At 43.4% G+C, this 17884-nt stretch overlaps 3 protein-coding genes across 6 annotated transcripts in view; 1 reads left to right on the forward strand and 2 right to left on the reverse strand.

The window, feature by feature from the left end:
• Wdr27 (WD repeat domain 27) overlaps positions 1-3166 on the reverse strand; it is a 289190-nt gene extending 286024 nt beyond the window's left edge. For all 3 annotated transcript variants that reach the window (XM_023711986.1, XM_023711985.1, XM_023711984.1), the window contains exons 1-2: positions 3097-3166; positions 2181-2314 (exon numbers count right to left, since the gene is read on the reverse strand). The gene's annotated coding sequence lies outside the window, so the exon portion shown is untranslated. The remainder of the gene's footprint in view (positions 1-2180; positions 2315-3096) is intronic.
• Positions 3167-3286: 120 nt separating this feature from the next.
• CUNH6orf120 (chromosome unknown C6orf120 homolog) lies at positions 3287-4516 on the forward strand. Its single transcript, XM_004628284.2, has one exon. The coding sequence runs from the start codon at positions 3616-3618 to the stop codon at positions 4174-4176; it is 561 nt and encodes a 186-aa protein (XP_004628341.1). The 5' UTR covers positions 3287-3615; the 3' UTR covers positions 4177-4516.
• A 508-nt stretch (positions 4517-5024) lies between these two features.
• The window catches only part of Phf10 (PHD finger protein 10), a 21793-nt gene continuing 8933 nt past the window's right edge, over positions 5025-17884 (reverse strand). For both annotated transcript variants that reach the window (XM_004628286.2, XM_004628285.3), the window contains exons 5-12: positions 17110-17243; positions 16753-16902; positions 15865-15974; positions 14020-14173; positions 11324-11479; positions 6880-6988; positions 6405-6593; positions 5025-5214 (exon numbers count right to left, since the gene is read on the reverse strand). In XM_004628286.2, coding sequence (XP_004628343.1) covers positions 5129-5214; positions 6405-6593; positions 6880-6988; positions 11324-11479; positions 14020-14173; positions 15865-15974; positions 16753-16902; positions 17110-17243 — 1088 coding nt within the window. In that variant the 3' untranslated portion in view covers positions 5025-5128. The remainder of the gene's footprint in view (positions 5215-6404; positions 6594-6879; positions 6989-11323; positions 11480-14019; positions 14174-15864; positions 15975-16752; positions 16903-17109; positions 17244-17884) is intronic.

Raw genomic sequence — 17884 nt, forward strand, 5'->3', positions numbered from 1 at the left:
ACATGCCTGTAATCCCAGCTCTTGGGAGACTGAACATGGGCAGATCACTACCATAGTGAGACCCCAGAGACCCTGTAGACCCTGTACTAAAATACAAAAAAAAAAAAAAAAAAAAAAAAAAAAAAACACCTCACAACCACAAATTAGAGGAGGGTACGTTTACACTGACTCGCAGTTTCAGAGGGCTAAGTCCACATCCAGTTGGCTGCAAGGGACAAACATCCTGGCAGAGTGACACAGCAGAAGGAAAGTGTCCACCCTGTGGCAGCCAGAAGCAAGAAAATACAGAAGGAACCAAGGACAAAATCAGAAGCTTCCAGAGCCCACCTCCTACAAGCATCCTCGGCTATGAGCTCTTCAGTGGAGTGATCCATTCATGAGCAGAGCACATCTACGATCCAGTCATCCTAGAGAGCCCCACCTCGGAACCTATGAGACTTGGGGGGACACTTCAGGTCTAAATTGTAACCCAGATAAACATTTCCAGAAAATGTAGTGAGGAGTAAAAAACTTAATTTTTAAATTTAAGCCAGCAAACAAAAGCAGTCACATCAGGAAAACTGGAAACTATATATTTACTAGCCTCTAATGAAGATAGAAATAGTTCATACTAATTGTAGAAAATTAGAAAATACAGTAAAACAATTGCTCTCAAAAAAGGGGGGGGGCACCAGGGAGATGGCTCAGTAGAATAAGCACTTCCCTGGCTGGCAAGCGCAAGGACCTGAGTTCAATCCCCGGTTCCAAAAAAAAAAAAAAAAAAACTTCCCTGGCAAGTGCAAGCGCCTGAGTTCAATCCCTGGTTCTGCCAAAAAATAAATAAATAAATAAATAAAACAATTGCTCTCTATTATTCAATGGGCACCAACATTAAAACCTTACACATTTCATTGTTTTTTTCCTATGTATATGTTTATGTATGTTTTTAAAAATAAAATTATTTTCTTCTGATTAAAAAGAACAAAACATTTCCCTCTTAGTGCTAAGCAGGCCAGAAGCATGACATTATATTTGTGAGTCAGGAAAATATAATCAGGCAATTCAAAAGCACGCTGCACTCCCATAGTAAAATGACAACACCAGAAAGTATTCCTGAAGGTTGGGTGGGGTAGAGACACCTCAGTGGAAGTGTTTAGCATGTGTGGAGCCCTGACTTTAATCCCCAATACTGAAGGAAGAAAAAAGGTTGAAGGTTTACTTAGAGCAAAGTAAAACTCTCTGCACTAGCCAGGAGCCGGACAAGGCTTCCGGTGCTAGCCACTCTAAAGACAGAATTAAATACGAAGGATGCAACTATGAATTGAGTAACAGCTGCAAGAGATGTGCGGATGCAGCCAGGTTGCACCCCAGGTCACTACAGCTTTAAGTTCTCTTCTAAACTATTAGTATCTTAAAGGTACTGGTACTCTTGCACCCGCCTGCAAAGTAACCTCAAATATTTTGGAAGGATGAAGCAGAAGGATTGCAAATTTGAGCCCAGCCTGGGCAACTTAGCAACATCTGGAGACTCTGTCTCAAAATAAAAATAGAGAAAAAAGGCGGGGACTGCAGCACCATGTGAAGGCCCTGGGTTCATTTATATTTAGACTTTTTTTTTTTTTTTTTTTTTTTTAACCAGGGATTGAACTCAGGCCCTTGTGATTTATTAAATTTTGTAGAACCGGGGAACACAGGCCATCGCGCTTGCCAGGCAAGCACTTATTCCACTAAGCCATCTCCCCGGCCCCTTATATTTAGATTTTTTTTTAAAAAAATTAAAACGAGGAGCTGGAGAGATGGCTCAGTGGTCTAAAGCACCTACTTGGAACAAGCTTGGCAAAGCACAGGGACCACGGTTCGATCCCCCAGCACCACATGCCAGCCAGCCGCGCCCCCTGGTGGGTTGAGCAGGCCACACCCACACAATAAATGTTAAAAACAAACAAAACAAAACAAAAAAAAAAAAAAAAAACGACTTTTTTTACCCAGCTGAGGACAGCCTAAATTACAGACTTTTGATTCTCAAATTAGTCATTTTCACTTTTGTGCCACAATGACAGGTCACAAGAGGCCCTGATCAGCATTATGTCCCATCTCAAATTTGCATGATGAACCTGTCCCCTAACTGGTCTGCGGGCGGTCTTCGGGAGGTGAGTGGGTCGCGAAGGTGGAGGGCTCCTGGACGGGCTTCATGCCCTTACCAAAGAGCTCTCAAAGCGCAAGGGATCCTTCTGCCACCGGAGTACACTGAGAAGACAGTCATCCAGTTATGAGCAAGATTTGAAGCCTTGCCAGACACCAAAACCACCTTGACTTGGATTCCTGGCCTCCAAAACTGTGAAAAATCAATTTGTTTATAAAGCAGCCAATCGATAGTATACTGCAGCATCTGACTAGATTAACCTAAGGAAAAACCATTTACTACCACTAACAGCTAGGGCGCTGAAGTTTAAAATTATTTCTTTTTGTAATGACCTGATGCACATTCAAGAGTATCCCTCTTGTTGTATCCACTCTCCTGTACTCCAAGCTGATACACTTTCTCAATACAGAAAGAAAATGAGCAGTTCCTGCTTGGGACTGCTAGCGCTTCAACCCAGGACCGGCAGGAGAGGGTACAGCGATCCACCAGGGCCACGCACACCGTGTCCCCCCAGCAGTGGGGCCACTCCGCGGATGCAGAGCCCCATTTCAGTTACACCAGTCAGACCGCGGGGGGACTCGGCAGCAGGCACAGTTCAAGCTCCACAAAGGGCCACAGGTGACCCCGCGGCCTCAAGTCTACTTCTCCCGGTCTCCAGGAAGTAGGCAACGGGACCCGCAGCCTGGCTCAAGGGCCGAGCCCGCGGGAACCTCCACACGCCTGGACTAGCCAAAGGCCGTTTCCAAGGAGAAGCAAGGAGCGACCCAGAGACGTGCGTGGGCGGGCTCCTCCCCAGGAGCACGTTCTCCACAGAAACAGAAAGAGGTTGACAACAATATACAATTTATTAATTATTGTAACTGTCCTACTAACCTGTTTTGAAACTTTCATTGCTATATTATTTTCTCATTAAAATAAATAAAAAGTAAAAACAGAAATAGGTAGCAAGCTGGAAGACTCCTCCGCTGTCTCACCTGTAGCCCTGGGGCCCTCCGAGTCCCAGGCGATTACCAAACAGGCCCGTTGGCCGCGCCCTCTGCGTCGCGCGTCGCTATGGTTACTAGAAAGCCCCCCCCCGCCCGCCTACGTGCGCATGCGCCTGACCGCGACGCCACGCCCCTCCAGCGGTGTCCGGAGTAAGGCGCTTACTTCCGGGGACGGACACCTGGCTTCCGGGCGGCGCCGGGCTTCCGGAAACCTTCAGTTCCGGCTGCGGCTCTTTTCGGCCCGCTGAGGCGAAGCCTGTCCGGCCCGGGCGCCGTGGGCTCTGCGCTGCGGTGAGTGGCGCTGCCGCCCAGCTCTTCCGCCGCCCTCCCTGGCATCGCCTCCCCTGCGCCCAGCCCTCCCCGCCCCTCCCCGTGTCCCTCCCCCGCAGCAGCCGGCCCGCTGCCCGCGCTCAGCCCCCTCGCGAGGGCTCCGGAGCAGGCGCGCAGGTGACCCCGCGGTGGCCCGCCGGCCGTCGCATGAGCACGCGCCCGCGCTGAGCGCCGGCGATGGCGGGGCCCTGGCGAAGCGCCCTGCTCGTGCTCCTGGCGTCCCAGGCCGTCGCCCTGGCGCGGGCCTCGGAGGACGACGACGACGACGTGCCTGAGGAGTGGCTCCTCCTGCACGTGGTCCACGGCCAGATCGGGGCCGGGAACTACAGCTACCTGAGGCTGAACCACGAGGGCAGGATCGTCCTGCGGATGCGGAGCCTGAGCGGCGACGCCGACCTGTACGTGTCCGACAGCACCCTGCACCCGAGCTTCGACGACTACAAGCTGCAGTCCGCCACCTGCGGCCAGGACTCCGTGGCCATTCCCGCGCACTTCCAGCGCCCGGTGGGGATAGGCATCTACGGCCACCCGTCCCACCAGGAGAGTGACTTCGAGATGAAGGTGTTCTATGACCGGACGGTGGACCAGTACCCCCTGGTCGAGGCCTACCCTTCGGATGGGGCGGACGCCGGCCAGAAGCACGCCCATGCCCCGAAGGAGGCGTCGCAGGAGGAGGAGTCCGTTCTGTGGACCATACTAATAAGCATCCTGAAACTGGTACTTGAAATTCTTTTCTGATTCCTGGAGCATGCTCTGGAGAGTAATACTATTCATCATTGGAAAAAGTGGCTGCAGTGTGCTGTGAATCTTGCTACATTTACTCTGTTGAAATTCTAGCTACCTTTGTGCATAAGGGATGGAAAATAGAGCCATAGGGTTTTGTTACCTCAGTTACCTCAAAAATAGGAAAAAGGAACAAGCATAGTATCTGTCAAGACAAAACTCCTGTGAAAATAATATGCTACAACTGTGCTTCAATTACTCCATTCTGATTAGTTTATCAGATTTGGTCAAGAGATTATTGCAGTCATAAATTACAGGTTGATAACTATAATCTTACTGCAGACAGTCTAAAAGTTTAACTTGTTAAGTTTTCAGGAGTTCCTGAAGTCCGGTCAGAAACGTCATTTATTTACACCTCCTGGAACACAGACTGGAGTCTCAAGCCCTTGGTCTAAGTAGGAACATGGTACATTCTATCCAAACAGTGGCTGGCACTAAGGTATCCACACGCTTCTTGTTCCTGTGCCAGTTAATGAAAGCTCTCAACCCACCTGCACAACGACTTAAGAGGTTATTTAACAGCTTATTCTTGGGTCACATAGTGAGTTATGCTCATTATTGTTGGGCAGAAACACAAATTAGGAAAGCTTAATGAAAAATAGTAAATTTTCAGGCTAATGAAGGAATAGTTAAAATATTTTCAATTAGATTACTAAGTGTTTCTACTGAACTCTTTAAGTTCAAAACATTTATGAGATAAAATTCCTTTGAAAGATCAACTATTTCTCTGCCTGGAAATAGGCTTAAGGGGAAGAGTAGTTCAAAGTGAAATAAATCAACTTGTAGAATTTTAAGCTCATAGATAATTTCAAAAATCTTTTATTGGCATAAAAATGAAAATGTAAATAAATTGGCACCAAATATTTCACTTCAGTGCATATGTAACATTTGGGTCAAAAAAACTATATTATCCCTCTTTGCTGTTTTTACCCCTTCTGCCCACTTTCCTGGGTGTTGGGGGAGCTCGCTGACAACAGTCACAAATCCAGCGACCTAGGAGAAAAATTGTTAGTTAATATAGAGTGGAATTTTATTTTTATAGGATCAATTATTAAGCTGTTTAAACTCTTAGCTGTTACTAATGGTAATCCCTGGCAGATATTTGGAGGAAAAGTACTGCTAAGTTCCTTACATGGAGAAAATGTGAACATCCAGTATTCCACGCAAACAATGCTGAGTACAATTCGGTGCAGGGCAAGGGGGTGCAATGCTATATAATAATGGGAGCCTTTAAAACTACTGTAATCCTCTCCCTAAAATTCAGACACTATCCTACTTTATGAGCTCAATAATACAAATCCTAATATAAAACTTGTCACTGAGTTTGCGTTTGTTCAGCCTTTTGGTCAGCTCTCTTAACAGCCATTTCTCTAGGAACTGGGGAGATGGCTCAGTAGAATAAGCGCTTGCCTGGCAAGCGCAGTGGGGCCTGAGTTCAATCTCCAGTTCTGCAAAAAAAAAAAAAAAACCAGCCATCTCTCAAGTCCTGGTGTACTGTGCTGATAAAGCACTTTAAAACTTCAAGTTTTTAACAGCACAATGATAAGCTATATTACATATTTGATCTGAATTACCACACAACCCTGAATAAAGTTGCTTGTTTCTAGAGGAGTCCCAAGAAACTAGTTCGAAGCATATATTTTATGGAGTATTATATAGTATTAACTATGCAAATAAATTCAGAAATTGTACTTATCTGTGTAATAATTACTGTGATTTACTCTTTTTTTTTTTTTTTTTTTTTGCGGAACCAGGGATTGAACTCAGGCCGCTGTGCTTGCCAGGGAAGTGCTTATTCCACTGAGCCATCTCCCCAGCCCCTATTTACTCTAATTCTGTCTTCATTCTAAAGTTATATGGAACTGTCCCACTGCCTCAGTTTGAGATTTGTTTTAATATGTATAAAGGTGTATAGAAATAAAGTCAAAGTTTTGAAAGAAATTGATGCTGCACAATGAACTACAAAACTGCCTGCCATTTGGACACCTCATTTGTTCATTAGTGGCACCGTCTACAGATGAAAAGCAGGTAGACATGGCCTGAAAGGCGCAGCTTCAGTCACGTGTGAACAGGAGTTCTAGGCCATGTCTTCATGTACTACGGTGCTTATGCAGCCTTAAAGACAGAAGTGCTGGGAGTCGTAGCTCTTAAAGACAATGTGCTTTTTGTTGTTTAATCTTTACCTGATGGAATAGCACCAAGGCCAACACAAAAAGTATGATAACCTCTGTCACACACATCACAGAACATCATTTCTTCTTCATGGTGGGGTTGTCCACATACAATGCATGTCTTACATTCCATACACTGCCATGGGTAGGTCTTAATCATAGAAACAAGCTCCGCGCTCATATCCAGGCAAGAAGGATGGCCTAAATCAAAACCAACATTAGTAGCATTTCATAGAAGAACCTTCAACTTAATATGGCATATAAAATACAAGTTTGCTTTAGGATTTCCCCAGGAATGGCTATAATGTTAAATTATCAAAGACAGGAAAATACAGAATAGAAGAAAACACATAGATTTTTGTCTCTGCCTTAACTTATCCTATATATCTGATGTCCTTTGGAAATCTAGCTGACAGCTATAAATTCTAGTTGTGAAGCAACAAATAGGGTAGGGTTAAAAATCTTAAGAAGACTTCTCCATACTTACCACTGTTATCACACTGGGAGCAGTGTATAAGTGATTCAGCTTTTCCTTTCTTGTTGGACTCCTTACCCTTCAGACAAATTCCACATAGAGCATTTGGAATGACCTTTGGCTGGAAGGGTAGAAGAGGGCTATAAATTCATGCCAGAAGAGCTTGTTATGGGTTCAAAAGGAATTCTGTTACTTCATTACCTTATGTTTAACTTGCTAATGAGATCCTTTTTGAAAGATGTTAATTGAACTTGTTTGCTTACAAATGGACTACTGCTGAAAGCCTTAGATTTCATTTTGAAATTCATTAATAGCATAATCTTTTAATAGCATAAGATTAAATGTAGCAGTCTTTTTATTTCCTACATGAGTAGTAAGGTATGTATAATGAACCAGAAGGACAAATGAAATACAATGTCAAATGTCACTACTGGAAGAGAAAATCCAAGAATAAAATGACCACTACATAAGGTAAGCCTAAATTTTAAGCAGTTTAGATACTGAGTTTGTTTAAAAACTGGTATTTTCCAAAGCTGTAAAACTGAACTATAAAAGTTAAGTTAAAACAATGTGCTAACATTTTCAACTGCAAAATGTCTTCTTATACATTATCATGTGCATAAATGTAGGAAATGACTTGTGGGATTCATTTTCATGTCTATCAAAACAGAAGAACCCACACTGTCATACAAAGATTCGCTATAAGATATAAAATACTAAACAGTTTTCAGAGAAGAAAAAATATAGTCAGATTATAAAATGCATATGGCAGTGTTGGGACTTTATAAACAATTTGGCAACACAAGGACAAAGGAAAACAATGCCCGATACCTAGTTACCAGCCCAGGGAAATCAAGAGTCTTGACTTGAAAAGCAGCTGACTCTTGTAATCACTGGTAGGCAAAAAACACAGGAAAGGAAGTGGGGCTAAGAATGAAAAGGAGAGCAGGGGAATACAATATGAACTGGGAAAGGAGTTATTTTAAGTAGAACTGTTACATTTCTGCTTTATTCAGCACATCCAAATGCATCTTGTGTCTCTCTGAATTACTGCACCGAAGAAGAATCTCACTAATACTTTGTGTAAAGTATTCCAGCTTTGAAACGTCTTACTGCTAGACCTGTTAGGCCTAAAGTATTTGTTCTTACTTCAAGTTTTTATTTTTTAAATTAGCTTTCTTTGCAAAAGATGACAGAGACATTTAAAAACAATTTTTGGCTTATTTATTTAAAAAAATCAACCTTATACATAAATATGATAAAAACAATAGCTAAACAATCACAAATGTCTCTACAAAATAATAAATATCATGGAAGTTAAACATACATATAAAATGTCATCATTAACTATTCTATAGCTCCTACAGGTATTATTATACCCTGCTCCCAACAAAAGACAGAGTCACATGCTCAAACCTTAAGTCCTGCAGTGCAGCTTCCCTCTGCTCTTACTGCTACATTCCAAGTGCATGGCTCGCTGTGTGCTCCTCCGCCTCGACAAAAACTAGGATGTTAACTCTCATTATCCAAGTCCTGAATGGATTATGATCAAATCTCTAACTGCTGTAATAGCAGAAATCTACCTCTCAATCCCCTAAAACTAAGAAATCTGCTGATTATCGTGCCTGGGCTAAATATAAAAGATCTACATATTTAATACTTGTAGTTTAACTTATATACTGGCTTAGTAAGTACTATCATTCACTCAAGTAACCACACAACATTAAACTCTAAAATGAGAACTCTTCAGAGTTCCTTTGTAAAACAGAAGTCAAAAGGAACAAAACAAGGCTAGTCATTCACATTCTAGAGCAATTCAAGTTCTACAATCATTAAAGTATACATCAATGCCTATAATAAAAGGACAGTAAAAAAATTCTAAATTTATTTCTAAGCTCAAATCAGTGTTTTGCTAAACCTAAAAATTATCTTTACCCACTAAGTCTTCACCTTGACAAAGAGGAAATAGAAGGAGAGAGCTTTGCAGCACTTTCTACCATGGCTCTGAAGCTCAGCACTCAGAAGCCCTGGGCACGTCAGTATCTGAGCTCTCCAAGCAGCCAAGGTACCTACATCTAGGACCTCACAGAATCTAGGTGGGGAGCTCTCTGTCCCCCACAGACTGCAGCGTGGAGGGAGGAGGCAGGAAAACAATGTTTAATGAAACAGCCCTACCTGTGTCTGACTGACACACTACCCTACTTCAGAAAACTACACCACCACCAAAGCCGAGCTGAGGACAAAGCTAGAATATTCATCCCAGTAGTTCTCAGCATCTCAAATGAAAGGTAAGTTAGACCTTCATGGTACCATTAACGTAGCATAGATTTTAATTATACATTTTAGGCCTGAATGCTAGCAATATGCTTTAATTTCAGGTTAATATAACCCAGACAATACTGTCCTACAAATTTAGGGCAAGCACTAGTGAATCTTATTAAACAAAACATCAGATACATTATCATTTGTTTTAACTCTATTTTAAAAGTGTGTTGGGTGGGGGGGATGCATGTGAGAAAGCTTCAGCTTGAGGTACCCTAATATTCAGGCACATCTTGGCTTATGAATACTTTAATAGGTTAATTTTTAATAAATATTTTCACATTAATGTATAACATCTAGATACTGATACCATCTTTGAACTACCTGAAACAGCTTTAGTACCTAGGTTATAAAAATGTTCACAGGAAATTATAGAATGTTTATTTTGCATATCAGACTCCCTTGAGTATTAACAATTAGGTCAGGCTATATGATTTATTATATAGTGAATCTGGTAATATGGCTAATTCTTCATTTTCAGCCTGTATTAAATCGTCTAAATCAACATTCTCCTTTTCATCTACACATGGTCATGCATGCCTATAATCCCTGCTACCTGGTAGGCTAGGGCAGGAGGGCTGCTAATGTGCCCAGCCTGGGCAATTTAGCAAGACCCTGTCTTGAGATTTAAAGGGGGGCGGGGGGGACATAGCTCAGCGGCAGAGCAAGTGCCTCACATGGGCAAGGCCCACATTCAACCCTCAATATCACAAAAACAAGCTCACTTTTTAACCCATGATCAAACAGGTTTATTGTCTGAAAGAGCTAAGTGCCAAAGAGCAGATGAGACCATGCGCTTGGAGCTGCGCTCTCACTGGAAGCTCTTAGGCCAGGAAAAGCACATGTGCATCCGTGTAGGATAAATTTCTGAAATGCAATGTTTGGAGTTCTTGTGTTTCCAGTTACTATGCGTTCATTTAAATCTTCAGCTTTAAAAAAATTAGATTAAGTTCTCTTAAGTGCTAAAAACAACAGCACTGCAGCTTACTGAGCTACCCTTGTAAAAGCAATCCTTACTAAATGACTCTCAAAATTTACTTGCTAGAGGCTTCAAAACATGTATGTTTAAATCCTACACAAAGCCATTCTCAAATAAAATATGGAATATGCTAATTCATTAGGTCTAGGGATTTTTCTTAGATTTTTTGTTTTTCATGAAAGAAAGGTAAATAAACTTAAAATTCTGCCTACAGTGGGGACAAATGACTAATGTTCGCTTCAGACTGTTCTTATGTGTTATATCACAATAACGCTGACAGACAGGACAGAACGAGATCACCTGGCAAAATTTTCTCAACACCCTACGTAAATCTGTAGTACATCTTCATAATCACAATAAGTCCACATCCTAATACACTGCAGATCAAAAGAACTACATTCTCCTCTTAGCCACCCAAAACAAAACTGCAGCTACGTGTATTCCTTTTATGATATTCTCCGATCCCAACAACCAAGTAAGGTTGCTCACCTCTCTTCTAACCTTTCAAAGGCAAAGAGCAGGTAGAGAGGAAACATGGTAGTGCTAGTTACTGACAACCTACTGTTTTACTCTGTGAATAATCAAATCACAACAGGTGTACTTTAATCCTTGTCCTAGAATTATGTGGACTATTTGCCAAGGTTATGCTAAAAGTCACCACAATGTAAACAGGCTTTTCTATTCCAGAATCAGCTGACTTTAGCAGATAGACCAAATAATCCTTCCATTAAACTCACTTTTTCTCACTGAAAGGCACTAAAGAAATGCAACTTAGCATAACAGCATGTCCACCCACACTGGACGGCTCAACAGACTGAGCTACACCAACCGCTAGACAGCTAAAATACCGGATAATCACGACTTTAAATTCTGCCCATGAAATAATGTCTTAAAAACTCATACCTGCCTGGTTATCATTAAAGAGGAAAGGAGACTCAAAATGTACATACACAGAAAACAGAAGCTAACCCATAGCCAAAAGTGACAGGAAAGCCACCAAAGAAAGCAAAAAGAAAGCAGGGACAGGGGCGCACCACAGGACAGCTAGTGAGGTGCAGCAAGCAGGAGCTCCACATCGTGAGGTGCAGAGTTAACACGGTTCGGGGAGAGAGGCTGGTCAGGAAAGAAGCTGGGTCAGGGGCTTTTTTCTTCTACCTTGTACCCAGGAACTGACTTGGACAGTACGCAACGCTTGGAGCCATCCTTTCTCGGAGTGGCAGCTTTGTCTTTCGACTTCTGTCTTCCCTGGAAGGTGTCCTCCTGGCCGTCGGGAGGGCCTTCCCCTTCTGACACGTTGCCTGAGGAACTGTCCTGGAGAACGGGAGGCAAGAATCAACAGTTTCTTGGAATCCACACAGATCTAACTAAGTATTAAAATTAATCAACTGAAAAAGATCTTTCTAAATGTAAGAGATATGTTTCTAGTGGAGACTAAAATAAGTTACATTAAAAGCACTTGTTCTTAAAGTTTAAAGCTAATTCCATTTCTACCAGTAAATGCCTTCATCCACTTATTTTTTATGTAAGTCAACAAGAATAAAATTACCTACTTCAGCTTCAACATTTTTCACATCACAAGTGAGTGTATTTGTTTTCTATTGTTATAAAAGTGTATTTATTTTCACTGGGTAATAGAGGTCACTAAAGTCCTTCAAACACACACGTGTGCTGACCTAATGTTAACTACCCCAAAACAAGCACAGCCAGGCAGGTCTCCAACAGTCTGGACACAGTATAGGCTTAAGACCCTGGTATCTAGTCATTCAATTAAACCTTACAGCTTAAGGTTTTCTAGTTAGAAAACCAGAGACACAATTTTGTGTTCAGATGAATTATGAAACTTACATGTGGGGCTGGAGAGATGGCTCAGTGGTCTAAAGCACCTACTTGAAACAAGCTTGGCAAAGCACAGGGACCGCAGTTCGATCCCCAGCACCACATGCCAGCCAGCCCCGCCCCCTGGTGGGCTGAGCTGGCCACACACACACACACAATAAATAAATGTAATAAATAAAAATAAATATTTAAAAAAAAAAAAAGAAACTTACATGTGTACACATCAGGCCCCCAGCAAGGGCACGTACACCCTGCGGCAGGGGTGGTGCTTCTGAGCGTGAGCGCAGACCCTGCAGGTGCCTGCTCTCCCGCACGAACCACCTACCTTAGGAGGCGCCCTCAGTGTTTCAAACACAAAAGTGGGTGATGCTGTGTTTCTGTGTTTTAAGTACTACATGTAATTTCACTAACTACTCTTGGTCCGTCTATCCTGTAACTGTAACACAGTATCACCTACTGCAGACATTACTATGTACCTGCATCTCCACTATAAAAACTTCCATCATTCACACCCAAATCAACATTTTTTTCTTATTAATTTCTTTGCCAGCAATTCATTAAGTTGTAAGAATGAATTCTCCCAGCATACTTGCTAAGTCAAATTCCATGAAGATTAAAAGTCCTGGTATGCTGTCAAATGGTTCCCCAAAACCCTGGATTTCTTTCCACAGCTCTGGGCCATACTCGGAAGGTGATTTCATCACCTAGTGCTCTCCAGAGCTGCCCTCAGCAGCCTGGCAGGAGGCAAAGGACGCCGCCACTCCCACATTCTTAGTGGGCTATTTTATTTTCCACAGTGTTGCCAAGAAGGAACTATTATGCCCCTCTGGTAGCAAGCCCTCGGGGTCAGGCTGGCTACAGTGTGAAGTCTGCAGTGGGAACACTAAAGTACACGTGTGCTAGAAGACCAAGTACTGTGTCCCCACTAGCACCGAACCCCTGAACCGCCAGGCAGCAGGCTGCCATTCTTCCCATCCACACCCTTCCCCAACTCTCCACTGTCTTGCCACCGCATTTGGCTGTGAAAGGAAAAAGTCAGGCAGGGGAGAGGCATGGCGCAATGGTGGGGAGCACTTGCCCAGAACGCACAAGGCATCTTCAGCACCACCAAAAGTCACACAGAAAAACCCAGCAGCTAGCACAGCTCGTTAATAACGTATGTTTTCCTATAGAAAGCCTAGCATCAAGCAACAGGAGCCCAAGGTAACACACTCCCCAAAACAAGAAAAATAGGGCCAGGAAGACAGCTCAGCATCAAAAGTGCCTGCCTGGCAAGTACAAGTTCCAAGATCACTCCCTGGTACTGCACAAACGAACAAAAAAAAAAAAAAACCACATTACTCTGCAGCAAAAGATTGAGTCTGTTTTGTTCAATATTTTAAACTGTACTTTCAGAAAGTTAGGTGAAACACAATAAACTAATGTCTCCTTGACTACCAAGACTCACTGTAAATACAAAACTTACCAAAGGCCATGCACAGCTTCCACACATCCATACACACAATGAATAAACTGCTCGATCAAAACTTTCTGGAGGGGCCAGGGAGATGGCTCAGTAGAATAAGCCTTTCCTTGGCAAGCAAAAGGACCTGAGTTCAATCCCCAGGTCCAAAAAAAAAAACCACTTTCTGGAAAAGGAGCTAGAGATAGCTCGGCGGCCTAAGCACCTGCCTAGCAAGCACAAGGACCCAGGTTCGATCCCCAGTACTGCAAGCTATGCCAGCCCCAGAACCCCAGGCACAATGTGCCAGCCACCAAAACTGGGTGTGGTGGCACACACCTATAATCCCAGCACTGGGAAGGCTGAGCCAGGAGTATCCCTACAACTGCAAGCTGCACAGCGAGACCCTGTACCAAAGCAATAAAAGATTAAAAAGGAAAAACTTTCTGGACATGGTAAGCAACTATCCTTCTCAAAAAGAGTACAGCGACACAGTTCCATTTACCACTCCACGAAAGCAGCTGGCCAACACTGAAACAGAAGGAATGGCTCCTGGAAGGACAAACCCTCCTACCGAGGTGCCTTTGTGCTTCCGTCTCTCCTCAGCACGCCCGTCTTCAGCATCATCCGAGTCACCGTCACTGTCCAGTGCAGGGAGTTCAGGGTCCAGAGGGGGCTCGTACAGGGCTGTGTTCAGAGGCAAATAGCGCAGTTCATCTGGCGAGTACCTAAATTCAGAGATTACTAAACGTGAACAAGTTACTTTGAGCTGCAAATGCAGCCTTAAGCTTCCCAATCCCAAATGCTTTAGAAAATGATTAGAGATAATTTTCATTCTGGTTACCAGGCAGGAAGAAACAATATTTTTTCGCAAGACTGGCCATGTGGAATATGCATTTTTTTTTTTTTTTTTTTTTTTTTTTTTTTTTGGCACAACCGGGGATTGAACTCAGGCTCTTGTGCTTGCCACACATGCATTTGATTCTTACTGTTGAAAAGATAATGCCTTGTCTTCCCTTGCACTCTCACCTCAGTGAAGAAAAAAATCACTAAAATGCCAGCCGAAAAGGGTAAGCTACCTCAACACAGCCCAGTACACTAATAGGCGGGCCAAGTCAGCCGCCCGCGCCCAGCCACTTCCCAGCCACTTCCGCCTGCCCGGGGTGGCTGCTACCTGTCCAGCTGCATCCCTCCACTTGCAACAGGGCTGGTGACAGCCTACCTCATAAAACCGACGTGACAAGAGAAAGAACTAATGCATGGAAATCACAGCGCTGCTCAGTTCATGGCACTCCTTAAAACGTAAGTCAAACTGTTTTCAATCAAGTATTTCAGACCAACTTTGGAAGCATGTACTCTAACACTCAGCCATCTCTGTCTGATGCTGCAGCCATCTGAGAGCACACCGCCACCTCCCTTCAGAGGTGCCTCACTTAGGACACGATCTGGACCCACAATGCCCTCCACTAAGAGATGACACCCAGAATTAAAGGAGTTGGTAGAGTAAGTTAGGATTCTCAATCATCTGCTGACCTGAAACACATAAATTTTATATAATAAAAACATCTGGCCATGCTCAAAATGTGACTTTCAAATAGTAGGTATCACTCTCTACAGAATATTCTCTAGTCCAACAAATGTGTTTCCAGGGTCAGGTTTAAAGCTGAAGCTAAAACTGGGCATGGTAGCACATGCCTGTAATCCCAGCACACGGGAGGTGGAGCCAGGAGGCTCTCTTCGAGTTCAAGACCAGACTATGGGCTACAAAAGTGAGCATAAGGCCAGCCTGAACCGCACAGCGAGACCCTATCTCAAAAAAAAAAAAAAAAAGCTGAAGCTAAAGTACTAAAAAATAATGACCCTTAAGCCCTGGATTTTTGTTTGTTGGTTTGATCTGGTCTGGTGTGGTTGTTTTTGGTTACAGCGAGGTAGGGGTAGGAGATAAGCAGCACTCGTGACTCAGCAGCAGCAGCCAGGCCACATCAGCAAGATGCAGCACCCACGTCAGCCACGCTGCCCCTGCACCTCCCCTGCAGTCCTGCTCAGGGCTGCTCACTCTACCCTTCGCGTGAATCGCGAATCACTATACTGTTACAATCAGACTTCGGCAGTGGGTACAAGTTGTGCCTGAGACTCTGCATTTCCAACAAGGTTCCAAGTGACACCAGCACTGCTGGACCATGGACCACACTGTGACCTGCAAGTGCCACACAACCTCTGGCACCTCTATCTGTAACAGACCCAAAGCAAGTGGCAGAGACATGTACCCCGGCTTCCTCAGCAAGTGTCCAAATTCTGGTGAGTGTTCCTCACCATAGAACCAGAGAAGATAGCACTGACACAATCCTACACATCTTACGGTGCCGGGAGGCAAGTACCCAAGGTTCCAAAACCCATGACAACCACATGTGGTGAATACCTCTTGTAGTACTCCTGGAACTGTCCGGGGATGAGAGCCACTGGGTAAGAACTGACCTTTGTCCGTTCTGTCGGTAACACTTTGTACTTCCCTTGAGGCACTTGGATAACCTGTGTTAACAGAGAGACAAAACTGACTCCATGCGAGGAATCAAGGTTAAGGAAAAGAATCTTCACAAGAGCTCCACCACTGCGCACACACACTCACCCAGGAGAGCAGCACACTGAAATTGGGAGCTACATCCTAGCAGTGCGACTGGTACTAATTCCACATGATACCGCAATGGGCTAGTTCATGACAGGTACAACATCTACACAAAGGCAATGGATCGCCTGCCTACCAAGCAACAGCAGTGGGGCCCGGGTCACACTGCTACTAAGCCTCTCTGTGGCTCAGCATCTTCCCCTGTGAAATGGCAACAACAGCACCTGCAGCCACACCTTCCTGGGAGAACAGAGTGAGTGCAGAGTCGCCCTTGCTATAAGCGGTGTCATCCAGTAAAATAACAATGATAAATTAAGAGACCTTAAAAAAAAAAAAAAAAAAAGCTCTGGACACAGTTGGAAAGCGGAGGGGGGAGACTGCACGGGGCAGGCCAGCCCAGACAGCTCGGCAAGACCTGGTGGGATGGACCGCAGTGTGCGTGCTCTCACCAGCACATGTGAGGCCCTGAATCTGATCTCCAGAACAGCAAGAAGAAAGCAGAAAGTACACTGGGTATCACTCACTGTTAAATACATTATTCTCATACATCATTAAAAAGGAACTGCAGTTTCTGGGGAAGAGAGAAGCACAGTGCACCCCAGAGCAGTAACAGCAAATGGGGGAGGCCTTGTGCAGCACCAAGCAGCCACCAGACTCGGGCGCATTAAATTTAAGTCATCCTACGTGCGTCTGCAGGTCAAAGTAGGCTCTTCGCTCTTCCATCCGCTCCCGATTTAGGTTGCTGTTAAATTCAGCTGCTTTTTTGGCAGCTTTCTTAATGTACTCAGGCACTTTGCTGGCTTCAACTTTCTGAGTATTCTGCTGTTGCATTTGCTGAAATAAAAATATTACAGTTAGAAGTCACACACAACTTTACAAAATGAGATTCTCTTTTTTTTTTTTTTTTTGGCGGAACCAGGAATTGAACTCAGGCCCTTGTGCTTGCCAGGGAAGCACTTATTCCACTGAGCCATCTCCCTGGCCCCTAAATGAGATTCTCTTAATCCCAAATAAAAGTTGCTTTTATTCCAAAATACTTACAGAATACTCTTTATAATGATCTGTAATGCGCTGACGTTCTTTTTCTTGTAGAATAACAGAATACTCAGCATGTTTGGCTGGATATTCTTTTATCATTAAATCAATCACTTCATCACTGCGCAATGCTGTTAAACCTGTATTTAAAAAAGTAAAGAAGTGCTTAAGGCTAAGCAAACAGAAACACTTTTTGAAAATAGCTTCTCCTTCAAACTACATTTAAAAGTCTTCACAGTAGGTAAGGCAATGGCTATGTAATTCAGTCTGGCCTTGAACTCATGGCAATCCTCCTGTCTTAGGTTAAATGCTTAGATTACCAGTACATGCTATCATGCCCAGCTGCAAAGTATTTGAAAAATAATGTAAGTTAATATTCATAATAAAAAGCAAAAAAAAAAAAAAAAAAGATTATCTTGCAAAGGCAAGGAAATCAATTTTTTTTCAGCAGAACCGGGGACTGAACTCAGGCCCTTGTGCTTGCCAGGCAAGCTCTTATTCTACTGAGCCATCTCCCCAGCCCAAGAAATCAATTCTTTACCCAAATGAGTCTTTAGATTTTACGTATCATAAAATCCTTTTTCTTTTTTTTTTTTAATTTTCTTTAAAAAGTTTAATGCTTGATAAACTAAAACAAACCTTTAGTACCATAAAAACCTTCTGACATATACAATGACATATTATTACTATGTACAATTTCAAAAACAAAAGCTTCCAGTCAAAGTAAAGTGATATTGAACATCCTGGCTATACTTGATCTATGAGAAATTTCCTAGATGGC

The sequence above is a fragment of the Octodon degus genome, unplaced genomic scaffold (assembly GCF_000260255.1).
Source record: "Octodon degus isolate 3935 unplaced genomic scaffold, OctDeg1.0 scaffold00022, whole genome shotgun sequence".
Taxonomy (NCBI): domain Eukaryota; kingdom Metazoa; phylum Chordata; class Mammalia; order Rodentia; family Octodontidae; genus Octodon; species Octodon degus.